A 17,138-nucleotide genomic window follows, 5' to 3' on the forward strand; every position below is an offset into this window, starting at 1 on the left:
CAACGTGATTGTTCCTTGAGCCTTTGTGGGACAGGCCTTATCCGGTGCTGTGCACATGCGCTGAAGAAACAACTTCCGGTTGATATGGGTGAAGCTCGGTAGTAATAAGTGAAGTGATTGACGTGGAGCCAATCAGCATAGAAGTAGGAAGTTGAGGATGGTTCGCGTTCGAAGTGACTTTTTCCCTGCAACTTACAGGTTATCTTCCGCTGTGTAAAAATCCTAGGTATTATTTCCTTCTGTAGCCGTTTGTTCTTTAGTATCTTTTGCCCCTAAGAGATGGCCTACCTTCCATGGTTCTCTTTTTGATTATTGTATTGCCTTTAAACTGAAGCATTTTTGCGTTTTGGATCTAGCTGCGTTACTATGGTCAACAGATGGCAGCAAAGAGCCAACCAGATACCCGCAGCCCCAACATTGTGGTGAAGCCACTTCGTGGGCTTCCTCTATGCTGCTGTGAATATGGGGGTGGTCGTGACAGTAACACGTATCAGTTGTGCGGTTTCCATTCGTGCAAGAAGGACATCACCGACTTTGCATCTCTGCAAATAGCTTTTCCAGTCCAGCACACAGGCTCCCTCTCTGATGCCACGGAGAGCGAGAAGGCGGCCCCGTCTGTGTGCTTCCTACGGGCGTGAGCAGAGTGCGATTTCTCCGGAAGAGAAAACTTTCTGCGAAGCCGTTTTGAGAGGCGGCGGGGTTGCTTGGGAGGGAAAGCACTTTCAGAGGAAGAGAAAGTCGACCGTGTTGTTGTTGTGAGGGAAAGATGGTCTAGCGGTGATTTTTTTTAACCAATCGATTTCGTTCGCTCCTGGGGAAACTTTAAATACGTATCGATTGGGTATCCCTCCCATCGTCAGGGAACCTGGTTATGGCCACTTAACAAGCACCTTATTAGTTCGTTGTTGGGCGTGGAGTAGGTAAGAACGACAGAGAGACTTGGATGGAATCAAGGTAGATTCCAACGAATTTACCCTTTTCTATTCCCAGCCATAATTTGTCTACCAGCTTCATTTTAAACTGGACCAGAAGAAGGAAACTAAAGCTGTGTTCTTTATAGGTAGTAAATATCAGTAAACTGCAGTAGAACAGATTATGCATTCAAAGTACCTCAAAGATAAGTATGTGTATTGTTCCATAAGATGGGGTTGCACTACCAAAATCATGTTAAGGATTGAACCGTACTGGTACCTGACTAATTTTTGTGAGTAGATTCTTAGTTTGGACAGTTCCTGTTTTCCCCAAAGATACTTAGTATCAGAACCTAGCTGATTTTCTTGGGAGTTACACTTGAAAAGGTGATGATTAAATCATATGTCATTAATTGGATTGATTCAATATGTGTCATCAAATTGATGTTTTCCCACAGGCATAGAGTTAAGGTCTGTCTATGCATAGATAGGATATATAAATAAATGTTCTCCATGATAATGCCAGAGGAAGAGATGGATGATCACTGTAATAATAATGGCAGAAACATCCCATTCATGCTGCATGAGAGAAGATACCTAGTATAGTAGTAACCATTCCTGAATTTTTACAATAGAACTACATGGATAGAAAACACAAACTGGATAGCAAATATAAAATATAAATGTATACCTACCTACAAAATGTTAGAAACATTGTATTGACTATCTTTTTACTTTCAGAGATATGGATGCATATAAGTCACCTGCTTGTACCATGCAGGTCAGCTTTGTTTGCCAGCGTTGTAGCCAGCCCCTTAAATTGGACACATCTTTCAACGTTCTTGACAAAGTCACCATCCAGGAATTGACAGGTAAAGAAAATGTGCCTAAGGCCAATGCAATCATGAATTCCACATTGTGAATGCATACACTTGTCAATGGCTGAGAAAATTCAATGAAAGTAGAATATAAGATTGTTGGAAACAGTAACACAGTGTTGTTATGAAGAATTCAGCAGAGCTTAATCTGAGGCAGTTCTCAAATCTGAACTCTGTTTCAGAAATCTCCTTGGAATTGGGAAGCAAAACCTCAAAGGAAAAATATTATTGACAGATATAGTAATATTTCTGCTGAGTTTAGCGTTATGTGCAAATATTTTTATTTTTTCTGTGGTAATTGTTTATCTTTTGTGTAGCTCCTCTGCTTACCACTGTTCCAACAAAACTGAGTGATGCACAGGAGGAAGAGACCCCTTTGACTGAGGTAAAGTTAGCATATGATTCTAAATTAAAAGCAATGCATCATTAGAAGTTAAACACCAGTCATTATTAGGAAGTATTATTTTTTTGGCATTTAGTCTGCAAATTTTCCTTATAATATGTGTACCTTGTAAAGTGACAGGTTATTAAAAGCTGCTTATGGACTCAAACATTTATTTCTCTTTGGTAAGGAATCACAAGATGCTAATGCTAAATTTCTTTTTAGGAAGTGTTTATTGAAAATCGCCAAGATGGAGTGTCCAGAAGATTCATTCCCCCAGCCAGGTATTAATTATTATGTTCTCTGCTCTAATACCTTTGTAGTAAATGCCATTCTTTCACAGACTGGACATTTTGATCAAATTCTGATACTGAAGTCTTTCTGAGGTTGTTGCATTTTAATTCGGGTGGAGGATGTGCACATGCACACACTCATACCCTCAGCTGCTAATAAAAGCAAAAAAATAGAGCTAGAGCTAGAGCAAAAGATAATAAAAGAAACAAGAATTCTCCCTACCTATAGGAAGTGAAAACAAAATATATTTTAGTTCTTTCAGCCTTCCTTTGAAAGGAAACACAAATAGTCCTATGACCACTTATTAAGGTTCAATTCAAGGTTATGACAGCACCACTTACAAATGGTTCTTGCACTCATGATCAATGCAGCATCCCTATGGTCATGTGATCAAAATGTGATTGCCTGGCAACCATCATGTATTATGGGTGCAGCATCTCAGGATCATGTGATTACCATTCACGACTTTCCTTGAGGGCTTCCAGCTAGCAAAGTCAATGGAGAAAACTGGATTTGCTTAATGACTGAAAAAAAGGTTGAAAAATTGTAAAATCACTAAGTCACTTAATAACAATTGATGTAATGTAATCTGGTGCTGAGCTGTGGGAGGGAGGAGTAAAGTGAAATATCAGCCTTGAGTTGTCGTTATGCAGAAAGTGATGCAGAAGAGACCCTCCCTAATTTCTTCACAGTTTTTATCAGATAGGTATGAAGAGTTTACTCTGGCAAGATTATGCCCTTTTGTGAACAGCAATTTTAAAAAATGATTTGAACATCTACACATTTAGTACTTGATTTCCCATGCCTGACTATTGCTTAGCGATAGAGAGTTCTGGTCCCAATTGTTGTCATGTCAAGGACTACATATAGTTCATTTTGAACTGGATTCTCTATTATAGAACAACAATTTTCAGAAGGAGTCTAGGAATTAGGGGAATTGGTCCAATATTATTAGTTAGTTTAGTTGCAAAAATTTAAAAAGCTAGTTATGTTTGCCCTCCACAGTAATGAGACCGAAGTATCCCCCTATTATTTCTGCCATAGGACATTCATCCCTGCCATTTTTTTTCCAGATCAGAGCAACCATTCTACAAAAGATTTTTTATGTGGCCATGGTTCTTGATAACTTGTATAAACTAGCTAATATATATTCTAATGAAAAGGAATAGTTTTCTAAGAGGCATTTAAATTGAATCCAAGTGATTCTTGGATGCAATGAATCCAAACAAAACTTTGTTATTTTTTAACTCTATTGTTTATCTCTAACAATTCAGACATCTTTTTCTTTGTAGCTTAAGCCTGCAAATTATAGATTCTGTTTTCAAAGATAGTATATAGCAGTGATGGCAAATCTTTTTTGGTTCCTGTGCCAAAAGTGGGGGGGAGTGCAGGGGGATCATGCATTGATGTGCCACTCATAATGCTATGGATGCGACTCCCCCCCCCTGCTTTTGGAGTGGTTTTTTCACCTTCCCCAGGCTCCAGAGACTTTCTAGGAGCTTGGGGAGGGTGAAAACAGCATTCCCTCCCTCCTTCCATGCCCTCAGGGGGCCTCAGGAGCTTCCCTGAAGGCTCTGGAGGGCGAAAAATGGACCTATGAGGAACCCTGAAGTTCGGGAATGGTGATTTCTGGTTTGCTCGTAGGACCAGTTTTTGCCCTCTGGAGCCTCCAGGGAAGCCTCCTGAAGGCCTCTGAAGGCTCCGGAGGGCGAAAAACAGACCTATATGGAACCCGGAAATTTGGGAATTATGATTTTGTTTGTCCATAGGACCATTTTTCGCCCTCTGGCGCCTTCAGGAGGCTTCCCTGAAGGCTCTAGAGGGCAGAAACCAGCCCTACGAGCAAACTGGAAGTCCAGTTTGTCCTTAGGGCCAGTTTTTGCACTCCAGAATCTTCAGGGAAGCCTCCTGAAGGCCCCTGATGTCTCTAGAGGATGAAAAACGGCCCTATAGTTTGGCCATAGGGCTGTTTTTCGCTCTCTGGAGCCTTCAGGGAAGCCTCCTGAAGGTGAAAAACGGCTTCAAAAGAAGGCCGAAGTCAGCTGGAAGCCCGAGCATGTGCACTGGCCAGCTGATAGGGCAACACCTCGTGTGCCTTAGCAAATGGCTCTATGTGCCACCTATAGCACGCGTGCCATAGGTTCGTCATCATGGGTATAAAGAGCAAAACCTATTTACTATTTAGGAACTGGAAATTGTTTGTGGAACAAAATGTAAACTACTATGGTTTAACATCAGAATTTTTGATGTTAAAAAAAAATTAACCTCAGCCCTCTCTGGGCATGCACGCCGTCATCAGCTGCTCTTCCAGGCTCCATCACGTGCATTCGTACCGGACAGCTGCTCTCTTCTGGGTTCCAGCTTGTGCATGTGCACTGTTTCGGCACTCAGTCCCAAAAAGGTTAACCATCACTGATCTATGAGAACACAGCTTATAACAAAATCTTGCTGCATTTTTCAGGATGATGTCAACAGAAAGTGCCAACAGTTTCACTCTGATTGGAGAGGCCTCTGATGGAGGAACCATGGAAAATCTCAGCAGAAGACTCAAGGCAAATTTATCCCTATTCTTGAATGTACTATCAATGTTTAGAAAAGAGTGGTTGGAAGAATAAAATACAATAATTTTCAACCTTTTTTATCAAAACAAAGCGCTAATGAATAGTAGTTTTGTTTGACAAAAGCTTTCTGTCTCATTTAACAAATTGTAGAACTATTTTCTCTTTTCTAAAATGAGCTTTTCTTTCCTTACAGGTCACTGGAGATCTGTTTGACATCATGTCTGGCCAAACAGATGTGGATCATCCTCTATGTGAAGAATGCACTGATACACTTCTGGACCAGTTAGACACACAGCTTAATATTACAGAGAATGAATGCCAGAACTACAAGTGAGTAATAAATTTCAGAAGGACTACAATATGTTCTTGACAGAATAAAGACACAGAGTTTTACTTTTGTTCACTAAAATATTTTTTACTGAAAAAGGTACCATATGCTCTCAGACACGTATATACTCAAGCTGTTGCAATTCAGCTTCTATTTTAAAATATAACAAATTATAGGTAATCCTTGACTTGTGACCATAATTTATGTTGCCAAGTGAGAAATTTATTAAGTGAATTTTGCCCCATTTTATGACTTTTCTTGCCACATTTGTTAAATGAATCACTGCAATTGTTAAATTGGTAACATGTTTGTTAAATGAATCTGGCTTTCCCATTGAGTTTGCTTGTTAGAAAGTTGCAAATGATGATTACATGACTTCGGGACACTGCAACCATCATAAATATGAATCAGTTGTCAAGCATCTGAATGTAAATTACATGACCCTGGGATGCTGCAACAGTCATAAGTGTGAAAAATGGTCATAAGTCGCTTTTTTCAATGCTATTGTAACTTCTTACAGTCACTAAGTGAACTATTGTAAGTCAAGGACAACTGTATATCTACACAGATTTGATACTCAGAGATTACTGGCTGGGTTTCCAGGTACATAATTGTGAAAGAAAGTGAGGTTAAAGGGTTCTATATGGTTCATTGCCACCCCATATAATCACTGGTTTTTTGTTTTTTTTAGGAAATGCCTTGAAATCCTGGAGCAAATGACTGAAGATGACAAGGAGAAATTACAGTTGGAACTGAAAGAATTTGCTCTTGAGGAAGAGAGGTTAATTGAAGAATTGGAGGAAGTAGAGCAAAAGCGCAAGGCACTGACTGATGATTTTGAGAAGGTCAAAACTGAGGCTGAGAGGCTGGATCAGGAGGAAGCTGAGTGAGTGAAATATTGCTTAAATATGTTGTTGGAGTTCATATCCAAGTTTTCATGTTTATTGGTGACTGTTTTTCCATTTTTTTCCTGCTTATACTAAAATTTCCATTTTTTATGCCTATACTAAACATCTTCCCGCTTTTTATACTGCTTTCCCAGCTATTACTTACCACATTCTGCTACACTTCATTTTCTCCTTATCCCTGACAGACTTTTTATTGGTTCTTGTGTTTTTCACATTTCCTTTAATATCCTATCTGTGGCTCACTTACTCTAGCTATCCTGAATACTTGATAGGAAAGTCCAGATAGAAGTAAATATAGTTTCATAAGTCAGACAGGGAAATGCTTATCTTTATGCCATCTGTCTAGCACTAGATAGGAACTATTTTTTTTACTCAAATTAATTCTCATGAAATTAATTTCTAATTCATCTGAACATTTTTGAAGCCTCTTAAAATTATCCCTCTTAAAATTTGTTCTTTTGGATTTGCCACTATTCTACATGCTGAATCCTTAAAGGTTTAGGGAGGTCCTCCAAAGAATTAACCTTATTCTCTTGATGTTTCCTGGAGGTATCAAAAAGAATACAGTGAATTCAAGCGGCAGCAACTAGAATTGGATGATGAACTGAAAAGTGTTGATAATCAAATGCGTTATGCGCAAATGCAGCTGGACAAGTTAAAGAAAACCAATGTATTCAATGCTACTTTCCATATCTGGTAAGAAAAGAGATTTGGATAGACTGGGATGGGAGAAATGTAGTAGAGTACCAGTAGTTGAATCTGGATGGAGGAAAATGCATTTAAGTTGCAACATATATACAACAGCATATTTGATCATTTGGGCTCAGCAAAGTTGAAAATTTCAGAAGACTGGACAGCATTAGAGCAAGTATAATAGTTTCAGTTTAAGTTTGCTGCAGAAGTCTAACTGAATACTGTTTTCAGTTTATACTTTACAGTGTCCACTCATAGTTGGATTCTTACTTTCCACTTTTTAAGAAGCAACCCTTATTTGAGAGTCTTAGGTCTTTCACCATGAATAAATAAGCTCTTTAATCAATATTTATTCCCTTTTTGGAGGGTACTATCTGTAGTATTTTTTTAATGATAACTAATTAGTAATATTTCACACATGGTCCTGTCCAAGATCCTTCTACCCTTGTTTTAAAGTTTCATATTGCTTTGCCAAACTGACTGGAACTAATAGTGATGGATTTTAAATAATCTGGGCAATATCAGACTGACTTCCTGTGCTAAAGACAGATTTTCATAAAAGCTGTGGATCTTGATGTTTATGTTTAGAAAATCATTTTAATTTTGGATAAGGTCCATAACTTGCTTAAAAAGACTTGTTTGTACTGTGGGTTAGATTTTTCTGTTTTCCTCAAAAGCTTAGCTGATTAGATTTCTTCCTGCATAGGCATAGCGGGCAGTTTGGCACAATAAACAACTTTCGTCTAGGCCGCCTTCCAAGTGTCCCTGTGGAATGGAATGAGATCAATGCAGCCTGGGGGCAGACTGTTCTGCTTCTCCATGCCCTTGCCAACAAGATGGGCCTGATCTTTCAAAGGTAGATACGGAGACATCAAGCCACCCCTCCCTTTGTCAGCCATAGGAATGGCAAGATTAGTTGACTTGTTTATTGGTATAGAAGCCTATTCAACACATTTCAATCAAATTATTCTTGTGGCTGTTTCTTGCAGATATCGTCTTATTCCATATGGAAATCACTCTTATTTAGAGTCTCTTACTGACAAATCTAAGGTAAGAGACTTCCTCACATTTTAGTTTCCAAAAATCCCTTTCATGCACCTGCATTTTGGATTTCTAGAGTACTGTATCTGTTTGTACTTAGAAGAGATTAGTCAGTTCGGAACAATATATATCCAGGTTGCCCAAAGTTTTTAATCATAGTTTGGCTATTCCACTTTAAATATAATATGTTGAAATATCTTGGTTTCTGAGTATTTATTGATGGGAAATGGGCTTAATAAAAGACAGAATTGGTTTAGCTTTTAGCATTTTTAGTTTAATGAAATATTCATGCATGATAAAATACTTAGATGAAGATAATTGAATTTATATTTTGGAACTATTACACATTGTGTTTATGCAGTGTATGTAAACAAATATAATAAACATACAACTTAAATATGTGAACACTGTACTGCATATGTATTTAGGGACGTGTTTGAATATTATCTTTTTACAATTGTACTGTTTAATTTGATATTTTATATAGTCTCCTTAAATATGATACTGAATGTGTGGAACATAAGTATGAATAAGTGTTTTTGGGTAGCATCTCTCTACACTTGTTTTACCATGGATCCCATAGGGATTTACCATATTTTTCAATGTTTAAGATTCCCTCCCCTCACCCCCCAAAAAAGTTTGTGGAAATGTCTGTGCATCTTATACAACGAATGTTGCCAAAGCCCCGCCCATCCACTGGCACCCACCCTTCAACCTCTGCCTCCCAGCAATTTGCTGTACCTATCCCTGCTGCCTGGAACAGGCCGAAAATGGGACGTGTGAAGGTCGAAAATGGGACGCACAGAGGCCGAAAAGAGAGGTGGCGATAGGTGGCAGCGGCAATGCGTGGTGATGGTGGCAAGGGGCAGTGGTTATCACTGTAGCCTGGAACAGCTGATAGGCAGTATTCCAGGAAACAGATCCAATCACCAATCAGCTGTTCATGCTAAATCAGGCTGTGCTAAGGTAACCATGTTTGCTGCTTGCTGCAAGGAGGCAAATTGCTACGGGGCAGAGGCAGATTTTTTTTTCTTGTTTTCTTCCCCAAAAGCTACATGAATTTTATATCCAAAGCATCTTATAGTCCAAAAAATATGGTATTTGTATTTTAAAATGCCCTAGATACTAATTGAAAAAGAAGCTCGGGTTTATGAGAAACGGATAATTCTCCATTAGAGTAAAACAGATTTTATTTTCTTGTTTCCTATAGCCTTGACCTACGGTAGTTTAGAAGAGCAGTAATAAACAACAAAGATTATTCATGCTACCTAACTTGCAATGAATGCTCTTTATTGAGTAAAGACGCTAAGCAGCTTCATTAATAATAATGTAGAGCCATAGGACAATTCCCTGTATTTCTAATATTTACATTTATGTCTTCAAGGAGCTCCCTCTTTACTGTTCAGGAGGCTTACGGTTTTTCTGGGACAATAAATTTGACCATGCAATGGTGGCATTTCTAGATTGTGTACAACAATTCAAAGAGGAAGTAGAAAAGGGCGAGACCCGTTTCTGTTTACCTTACAGGTAAATGTCAATGGTGCAGAAAGTAGGTTTTCTTTTCTTACAAACTTTAATTCTGTCTGGTTAATCTAAATTAAGTATCTCTTGCTAAACTATTATATAATTGAATTATTTTCTATTAATTTCAAGGTATCAGGTATACCAGAAGTTTTGCTTTTCTATTTTAACGCAATATAACAACAGCTAGATTATTGTGGTTCTTCAAAGTACTAATAATAAGCTATCACATTTAGTGGTCTTGGTATTTTTTAGTTGACTCTGCTTTGTCGTTTGGTTGTTGAAAATATGTCAAATAAGGAAAACTTATTATCTCTCTCAACAAGAGCTTTAACATAAAACTTATATCTAAAGATTAATAAATCAGGGCATTACAAAAGAGGAGTGGGATTTATTAAAAAAAATAATGTAGTGCTAATTTAAGATAAAATGCCAGCATTTTCAGTGTCTAATAGGATCTGTTTTTCCAATACAGAATGGACGTGGAAAAGGGCAAGATTGAAGATACAGGTGGAAATGGTGGTTCCTACTCCATTAAAACCCAGTTTAACTCAGAGGAACAGTGGACAAAAGCGCTCAAGTTCATGCTGACAAATCTGAAGTGGGGTCTAGCTTGGGTTTCTTCGCAATTCTATAATAAATGACAATTATGAAGGAAAAAGAATTCAGCATGGCGCAATATACCAAAATAGGACTTGGGACTGTGACAGCCATACATTAATTTAGAAGAAGAAAAATCCTCAAGCTTGATATTACATTATAAAATGGAATGAAGCAAAAAGCTTCATAGCATAGTTTACATAACATGTAGCTAAAGTATACAACTAAGCTTAGGAAAAGAATCATGTATTTTCTCCAATAGGACAGGAAAAGGAGACAATATTCGTGGTCGAGGCTCTGCTTAGTTAGGTTATTGTAGTTTCATTATTGCACTAAACTAGAAATACAAAATAAATACATTGATTTTTTTTCGGAACAGTTTATCAGTTCTAGAGATAGGAACACATTAATGTATTTTTTGTCAGGTACATTTACTTGTTTATACTAAAGCTTCTGCTTTTACATGTAATATTTATTGTCATAATCCATACATCTAATATTTGTCTTACACTGCTATAATTTTTGTGTTGTAATGGTTATGCAAGACTGCTGTAAATGGTTTTGATGCCCTAATCACGGACAAGATACTTTTCTTTGAATCTTCCCTCTTAAAAGATTAAGATAACAAAAACTGTGTGATATCCATTAAACTATTGAAGTTATGAGGATGTGTAATGCCATTTTAGTAGTTATCTGCTTACAAATCCCATGCTTATGTCAAATACTATAGTACATTTCTTGATAATTAGGCTCTTCAACTTCAGAAAAATGAAGGGTTTCTAACAATCATTCACTCTATTACCTAGACTGTGCTTCAGAATTGCATAGACTGCCTCAGTAATGCTCTGCAGACTGATGCCTGTGGTGCTATTGAGGTAGTCCACAACCTTTCAAAAGAAAGACAGAAAAGTTTTAGATGGGTATGCTATATCCTATAAAGCTGGGGATCTTATGGCTAGCAAGTCACATGTAGGACAACAAAAATCTCTTCATTTAATACATGAGTGGACTAAATGATAAGATATATGTACCTGATTCCAGTCTTCATGATTCAGCAGGAAAGAACTTGCACCAATTACTCCTACAGCTAGTAGCATGAGGTCTTCCTTTACAGACACAAATTTGGCTCTATGAAATTAAAATGACAAAAAGAACAAGAACTGTATTTCAGCAATATAATAATGATGTACATTTGGAAGTACAAACTTCCCCTGTTTTCCTTAAAATAAAACCTATCCCAAAATAAGCTCTTGTATGTTTTTGTGCTTAATATAAGCCCTACCACCAAAATCAGCCCTACTTAAGAGTCTACATGGCTGGCCGGCTGACCATTTCATCTGGTTGCTCACTTTGCCATGGCCGTGAGGTGAGGTGGTGATGGAGCTTACCTCAGCGCTCCCACAGCCAGGCCATCCATGCTGACACCTGCCTCGCAGTGGCAGCACAAATAGCCATGTGGAGCAGGAGCCTACATGGCCACCAACCCACTTCTGCTTGCAGCTGCAATGGAGCAGCCACAAGGACAGTCTGGTGTCAGGGTGTGGATGGCTTGGCTCTAGGGGCCTTGAGATAAGCCAGCGTGGGGTGCATTGGGCAGTTCCACCCCCCCACCACCTCACCTCGTAGTCGTGGCACTAGCACGTCATTTTGCCACCTCCTCTGTTTTGGCCACAAGTAAGCAGAAGTGGGCCGACAGTCACATGGTGTTCTGCTGGATGGGGCTGCTGGAGGCTCTGCCACAGGGCAAATATTGGGGTGTGGGTGGCCTAACTGCGGGGGCCTTGAGGTAAGCTGGTTTGAGGCATGTGAGGCAGCTCCAACCCCCACCCTCGCCTCACAGCAACTGCACTGGTACACCACCTGGCCTGTCCCACCATGAGCAAGCAGAAATGGAACTCCCGTAGATGGAGAAAAAATAAGACACCCCCCCCTCAAACAAGCCCTAGTTTATTTGGGGGCCCAAAAGAAAATAAGAGCCAGTCGTATTTTAGGGGAAACACGGGTATTTAGCCATATCAAACCAATATGGTAAAATAGTTGATTATTTGTAAAGCATTTCTCTGTTACATTCACTCATCTTTTGAATCAAAATATATGTTTTGAAGACATAATGGCTAGAATGCCTATAGCATCATTATATTTAAATAGCACATTTCTCACAAATTCATTGTGTTCAGTGGAGCCCAGGTACTGCTGTGAGTATCCATATAATAAAACAGTATACTTTCTTCTGAATTTCTCCTCTTACATTGAATATATTAGGCAACAGTGCTGAGTGGGGCTGTATTTTGCTGGCAGCTAACAATGAAGAGATAAATTTAATGTTTTCATCTCCCAAAAACTAAACATTAACAAAATTTAATGTATAGCCAACAACCCTATTAGCATAGGAAAAATATTTTTTTCCAATTTCTGTATATTGCGCCAAAGTGTTAAAAATGTAACATTGGGAACCAAAGGTTTTCTTAAGAAAACCTGCAGATTTGTGAAATCAGTGACACTTTTCTGTAATTAAAAAAACCCAGATTCAAAAAGGTTATTTGAAATGTTAAAAGGCAAGTAAAAGGATCCAAAATGAAACAGTTTCTATTTAAAAGTTCACTAATGCAGAGGCTGCCAACCTTTGGGGACCAGAGACTGGTTCTATGGAGACTGGTTTTTCTGTAGACCAGAAGGGGTGTGGTTTCGCATGCTGCCTGCATCCTGTGCATGGGGCTTCACTTGTTTGCTCAGCGCAGTTTTCAATTCTGCAGCTTTTAATTTTACGCCATAACTCATTCCAGTGGTGTAAAACAAAGTAATTGTAATTATGTCTTCCCAGTAACTCCTCCAATTCATATCACAATAACTTACATAGGGAATATTTAGGTACATTTAAAGTTCAAAACTATCCCAACCAAGTAAAAAAAAATGCTTTAAGCTGAGCATTGTCCATATTTAAACATTCTGCAGAAGGAAAGGTTTATATGATCCCAAAAAAAATCATTATGATGTTTGCATACTGAAGCTAGATTCTATCAGGAGAGCTTTGTTTACAAACACATCTCTTTTAAAATCTGGTAGTGGAAAACTAACCCAGATATTCTTGGTCTATAAAGTTAATTTTCCATTTGTGCTGCTTCAATATGCACAACTCTCAAATTTTGACTTCCCTTTATGGCATACATTTATTGCTAGCTTGCTTCTTTCAGAACTTACAGTTGAAGTTCACTTGGTGAGGAGTTTTCTATTGAAGACTTCAGCAAGGTATCATAAATATTGTTCCGCAAAAGATATGATAAACTCAATAAATGTTTGCACATTTCATGCAGCTCTTTTGTGGGACGTAAATAGCCATTGTATCCTAGTATTGGGAGGGGAAAGTCCAAGAATTAGATGCTATAAGAAAGAGAGTGGGTTTCTATAAGGTGTGAGAATCTATCTCCTTGATCTTATGATCTGTGAGCCATGGATAAATTTGCTTCCCCCACTCTCTTGTTTCTGTCTATTTCAATACTTTCCATTTAGCTAACTCCATGTCCAAAGCAGGACAAGAACTCATCATTTCCTGGTTTCTAGCCTTGTGCCTTAAACACTACGCCAAATTGGCGGTCATATTATAACAACCCATAAAACTTAACTATATCTGTGATGCCTGAGATAAAGATTGAGAATAATCACTGATCCACAACCCATTTTATTGAAACATTTAGCTTTCTAACCACTAGAAGCAACCCCCCCCCCACACACAAAAAGAAATAATAGGATTCCTAAGAACAACAGGGACATGGCCCTGTAGTTCATTGGTTAAAAGAAGAAAATGTGTAGTCACTGCCTTCCCCTGAGATGTTCTGTAAATTGTCACTTTATCCTACTGCTCTAGGATGTAATTTGGAGATTTTTTTTAAGAGCAGCAAATGTTGGATAAGTGCTTCCACCTGCTGTAGAACCTAGGAAATAAAGAGATTTACCAATTTAAGAGTGGCTGCTCAGCTACGGTAAGAGATATAGACAAATCAGAATCAATACCAATTTTTTACTGTTTCCCTAAAAATAAGACCTCCCCGAATAATAAGCCCAATCAGGCTTTGGAGCGCATGCCCTAAAATAAGCCCTCCTCTGAAAATAAGCCCTCCCTGAATATATTGCAGCACAGTAGCAGCTATGAGGTGACCACGCTCGCTGCCTCCTGCACCTCAAAAATAATAAGACTTCCCCAAAAATAAGGCCAAGCTCTTATTTGGGGGATCAAAAGAAAATAAGACCCTGTCTTACTTTTGATAAAACACAATACTAGCAGGGCAAAGCTGTTTCATAGACTACAGTATATGTTTCCTAGGTATACCTAAAACTTCTAGGAGAACTTCAACATAAGCAAGTGGAACTGGAACATTGACTTGAAAATGCAGAGCCTTCAAAATAGCTAGTTCTGATTCTAATAATTCTTCTGTAGTGTACGAGAAACCCAAAGACTTCAGAAACTTCAGAACCATTTTGTTATTAACAATCTGTGTAAAAGAAGTAAGAACATTACATCCAAAATGCCAATTTTACTTTGCCATAGTGTACTATGTTTTATTGGAATGGGTTGTGTTGTATGTTGCAGTTTTTAACACAACATGAATCATATTAAAAAGCTGCCCAATTAATTCTTTCTACTGCTAATAGTTTATATTTATTTATATATCAAACTTCTTAACCATCCCATCTCCCTCATAGTTGATAGTTCATCATTGTGAAAGCCAACTTCATATATAGTCATACATCTCCTTCAGCTCTAACAATTAACGCAAGCTATTTATAAAGACACCATTGCTGAGCAGTTTATAACATCTATTTTCGTCTTCTGATCAGATTGTCTAGTGAGAAATAATTATATTTTTCTCAAATGCACACGTGCATTTAACAGTGCTTTTTCTGTCATTGAGAAAGTCCACAAGATATCTCAGAAACAAAACTTGAATCTCCTTACTTTGTAATGGAAAGAAAGCTTGCTGGCAAGCTGAATGCAAGAGACTAAACGCAGCATATACGTGTCTTCCATTTGTACTTTCAATGAGGCCCAATTGCTGTCTTCTTCCTTTCCTAGAGTCAAATTAGAGACCTCTTCTAAAAGTTTGAGCATATACCTAAAAATACAAAAGCATTGATAATGTATCTAGAGAAAAGAGCAGATACTTACTTGAAATTTGCTTTATAATTTACAGAAACAAGTAACCGTGTAACTACACTGATTTTACAGAGTGACAGCTATTCCAAAGAATCATGAATCAATGTATGAAACAGCTACAATAAGCTTTAGGACCTTCACCACCACCACCACCCGCCCTGCGCGCCCAAGAATCGAATTGTCCATTTGATTCAGTATTTTTGGTGCAGTATATTCACAATTGGATATTAACTGGGATAATTAAAGTGGCACAAGAATGCAATTTAAATACTCCAGACTTGGTTTCAGACAAAGTTTTATAAAAACAAGAGATGGGAAAGAAGCATGCAAGAAAAGAAAAAGAAGCATTGAAATCTAAATTGTATATTTGTAGACTGAATGCATTTGTAGTGGTGTCCACAAATTCCCCCTCTGATAGAATTTGGGCTTTTGCTATTCAAAGCAGGCTTGTCATTAAATATCTTTTGATTTGTAACTGTTGATAAAGTATTCCCCACAAACAATCTTTTGAGACTTTAAAAAGGAAGAGTATATATTTTAGTTTATATATTTATAGGTTAAAGCTGTGATTTGGCTGCTATAACTACATCTATAAAACAATAAAGGTTACAAGAAATAAAACTGCAACTTTAAGCACATCTACTTAGAGGTAAATACTACAAAATTAATTTTATTTAATCTGTGATAAACATATAAATTAAAGGTTCTATCCTAATATCGACAGTCAAAGAGAAAATAAATACCTTTCAAATATTTCTATTGCTTGATATGTGGCTGATTCAGTTAGACTCCACTTCCCAGCTAAAAGAAAAACAAATTCTGGCACAGACACAAAGAAAAATTATCATAGTTAGAGGCTCTTCTAAAATGTCTTTCAGAATTTCATCTCTGTTTCAAGAACTTGTTAAGGCCAATTCTTACCTACTATCTGTGTGACTTTGAAACTGCCTGCCTCATCACGCAGCTCACTCAAATATCGCTCATTCTCTATAGCCATGTGAAGCAAAGTATCTTGGATAATTCCAGGGGTCACTACTCCAAAGATAGGTTCTGAATACTGGTATCGGGCAGACACCTGTGCAGGTAAGCCCATTCTAAAAGTATTGTTAATACTCTGAAAAAAAAATTATCATTAAACTACAGTAATTGATTTCTTCCAACAGTTTGTTCTGTTTCTATTAATAAGGAATATAATGATGGTTAAAACAGGGTACAGTGACATCTATCATATTAAGATATTATCTATTGATGTTTTATATGTTAATGCTGTTCATGTAAACAGCTTAGATTTAACAGTATTGAAATGCCATTAAAGCATCAAAAATAAATACAATTCAATGTAAACTTTATGAAAGGGGATAATAAAGTAATTTAGAAATTTAAAGATTAAATTAGTCTAATATAAAATTGTACTTTCTTTAAGCTCCTGCAGGGAATACTCCTAAATGCATCTCTGACTGAAGATTAATTGTAGGTGAGAGAGAAGAAAAGTACTGAAGCGGTAGGTACATTCATGATATGGCTAGTAATATATTTCATATAAACCTATCTTTAGAAAATGAACAGCAACCTTATTTTAAAAATCCGGCTTTGTTTAAGGGGACAATACGAAATACATTCAGAGTTGTGCCATTAAATTGCAATAGCACATATTAAATTCAATTAGAATATGTGTGAATTTATCGAGTAAATTAAATACCTAGTCAAGGAAAGAAAAACTGTGCTTCTCCAAGTTTTTAGCTTTCACTTTGAAGGGGAGAAAAAAGACACACAATTAATTTGAGGAAATCCTCATCTACCATACCGTGCCATAAACTGTCAGCTCAAAATATATGTCACACCTCCCCTTTTAATTAGAGTTTGCCCTTATCA

At 37.5% G+C, this 17,138-nt stretch overlaps 2 protein-coding genes across 5 annotated transcripts; one reads left to right on the forward strand and one right to left on the reverse strand.

The window, feature by feature from the left end:
- Window positions 1–69: 69 nt before the first annotated feature.
- Window positions 70–11,059, forward strand: BECN1 (beclin 1). 4 transcript variants are annotated; one of them, XM_087713277.1, is made up of 12 exons: window positions 70–226; window positions 1,653–1,783; window positions 2,107–2,174; window positions 2,397–2,455; window positions 4,927–5,017; window positions 5,220–5,356; window positions 6,046–6,240; window positions 6,812–6,958; window positions 7,662–7,811; window positions 7,945–8,005; window positions 9,381–9,523; window positions 9,993–11,059. In XM_087713277.1, the coding sequence occupies exons 2-12, from the start codon at window positions 1,657–1,659 to the stop codon at window positions 10,159–10,161; spliced, it is 1,347 nt and encodes a 448-aa protein (XP_087569403.1). In that variant the 5' UTR covers window positions 70–226; window positions 1,653–1,656; the 3' UTR covers window positions 10,162–11,059. The 4 variants fall into 4 exon arrangements, with proteins under 4 accessions (XP_087569403.1, XP_013910836.2, XP_087569404.1 ...); XM_014055361.2 differs by having other exon boundaries at window positions 78–198; XM_087713278.1 differs by lacking the exon at window positions 70–226 and adding an exon at window positions 642–916.
- CNTD1 (cyclin N-terminal domain containing 1) lies at window positions 10,868–17,124 on the reverse strand. The gene is made up of 8 exons (XM_014055334.2): window positions 16,966–17,124; window positions 16,188–16,380; window positions 16,010–16,085; window positions 15,069–15,225; window positions 14,442–14,604; window positions 13,316–13,460; window positions 11,149–11,245; window positions 10,868–11,004 (listed from the first exon to the last, which is right to left on the reverse strand). Exons 2-8 carry the CDS (start codon window positions 16,357–16,359, stop codon window positions 10,897–10,899), a joined length of 918 nt encoding a protein of 305 aa, XP_013910809.2. The 5' UTR covers window positions 16,360–16,380; window positions 16,966–17,124; the 3' UTR covers window positions 10,868–10,896.
- Between the last annotated feature and the right edge of the window lie 14 nt (window positions 17,125–17,138).

This window comes from Thamnophis sirtalis, unplaced genomic scaffold (genome assembly GCF_051295495.1).
Source record: "Thamnophis sirtalis isolate CommonGarterSnake01/CBP01778 unplaced genomic scaffold, rThaSir2_p1.2 scaffold_4, whole genome shotgun sequence".
NCBI lineage: Eukaryota > Metazoa > Chordata > Lepidosauria > Squamata > Natricidae > Thamnophis > Thamnophis sirtalis.

What these genes read in the sequence shown, in the direction of transcription:
- CNTD1 (XM_014055334.2), bottom strand. Translation starts at nt 16,359, where the DNA reads ATGGGCTTACCTGCACAGGTGTCTGCCCGATACCAGTATTCAGAACCT. An exon ending in CAAAGTCACACAGATAGTAG is followed by an intron (nt 16,086 to 16,187) that starts GTAAGAATTGGC and finishes TGTCTGTGCCAG; the next exon opens with AATTTGTTTTTCTTTTAGCT. An exon ending in AGCTTTCTTTCCATTACAAA is followed by an intron (nt 14,605 to 15,068) that starts GTAAGGAGATTC and finishes TCTTTTACACAG; the next exon opens with ATTGTTAATAACAAAATGGT.
- BECN1 (XM_014055361.2), top strand. Translation starts at nt 158, where the DNA reads ATGGTTCGCGTTCGAAGTGACTTTTTCCCTGCAACTTACAG. An exon ending in AATGAATGCCAGAACTACAA is followed by an intron (nt 5,357 to 6,045) that starts GTGAGTAATAAA and finishes TGTTTTTTTTAG; the next exon opens with GAAATGCCTTGAAATCCTGG. An exon ending in AATGCTACTTTCCATATCTG is followed by an intron (nt 6,959 to 7,661) that starts GTAAGAAAAGAG and finishes CTTCCTGCATAG; the next exon opens with GCATAGCGGGCAGTTTGGCA.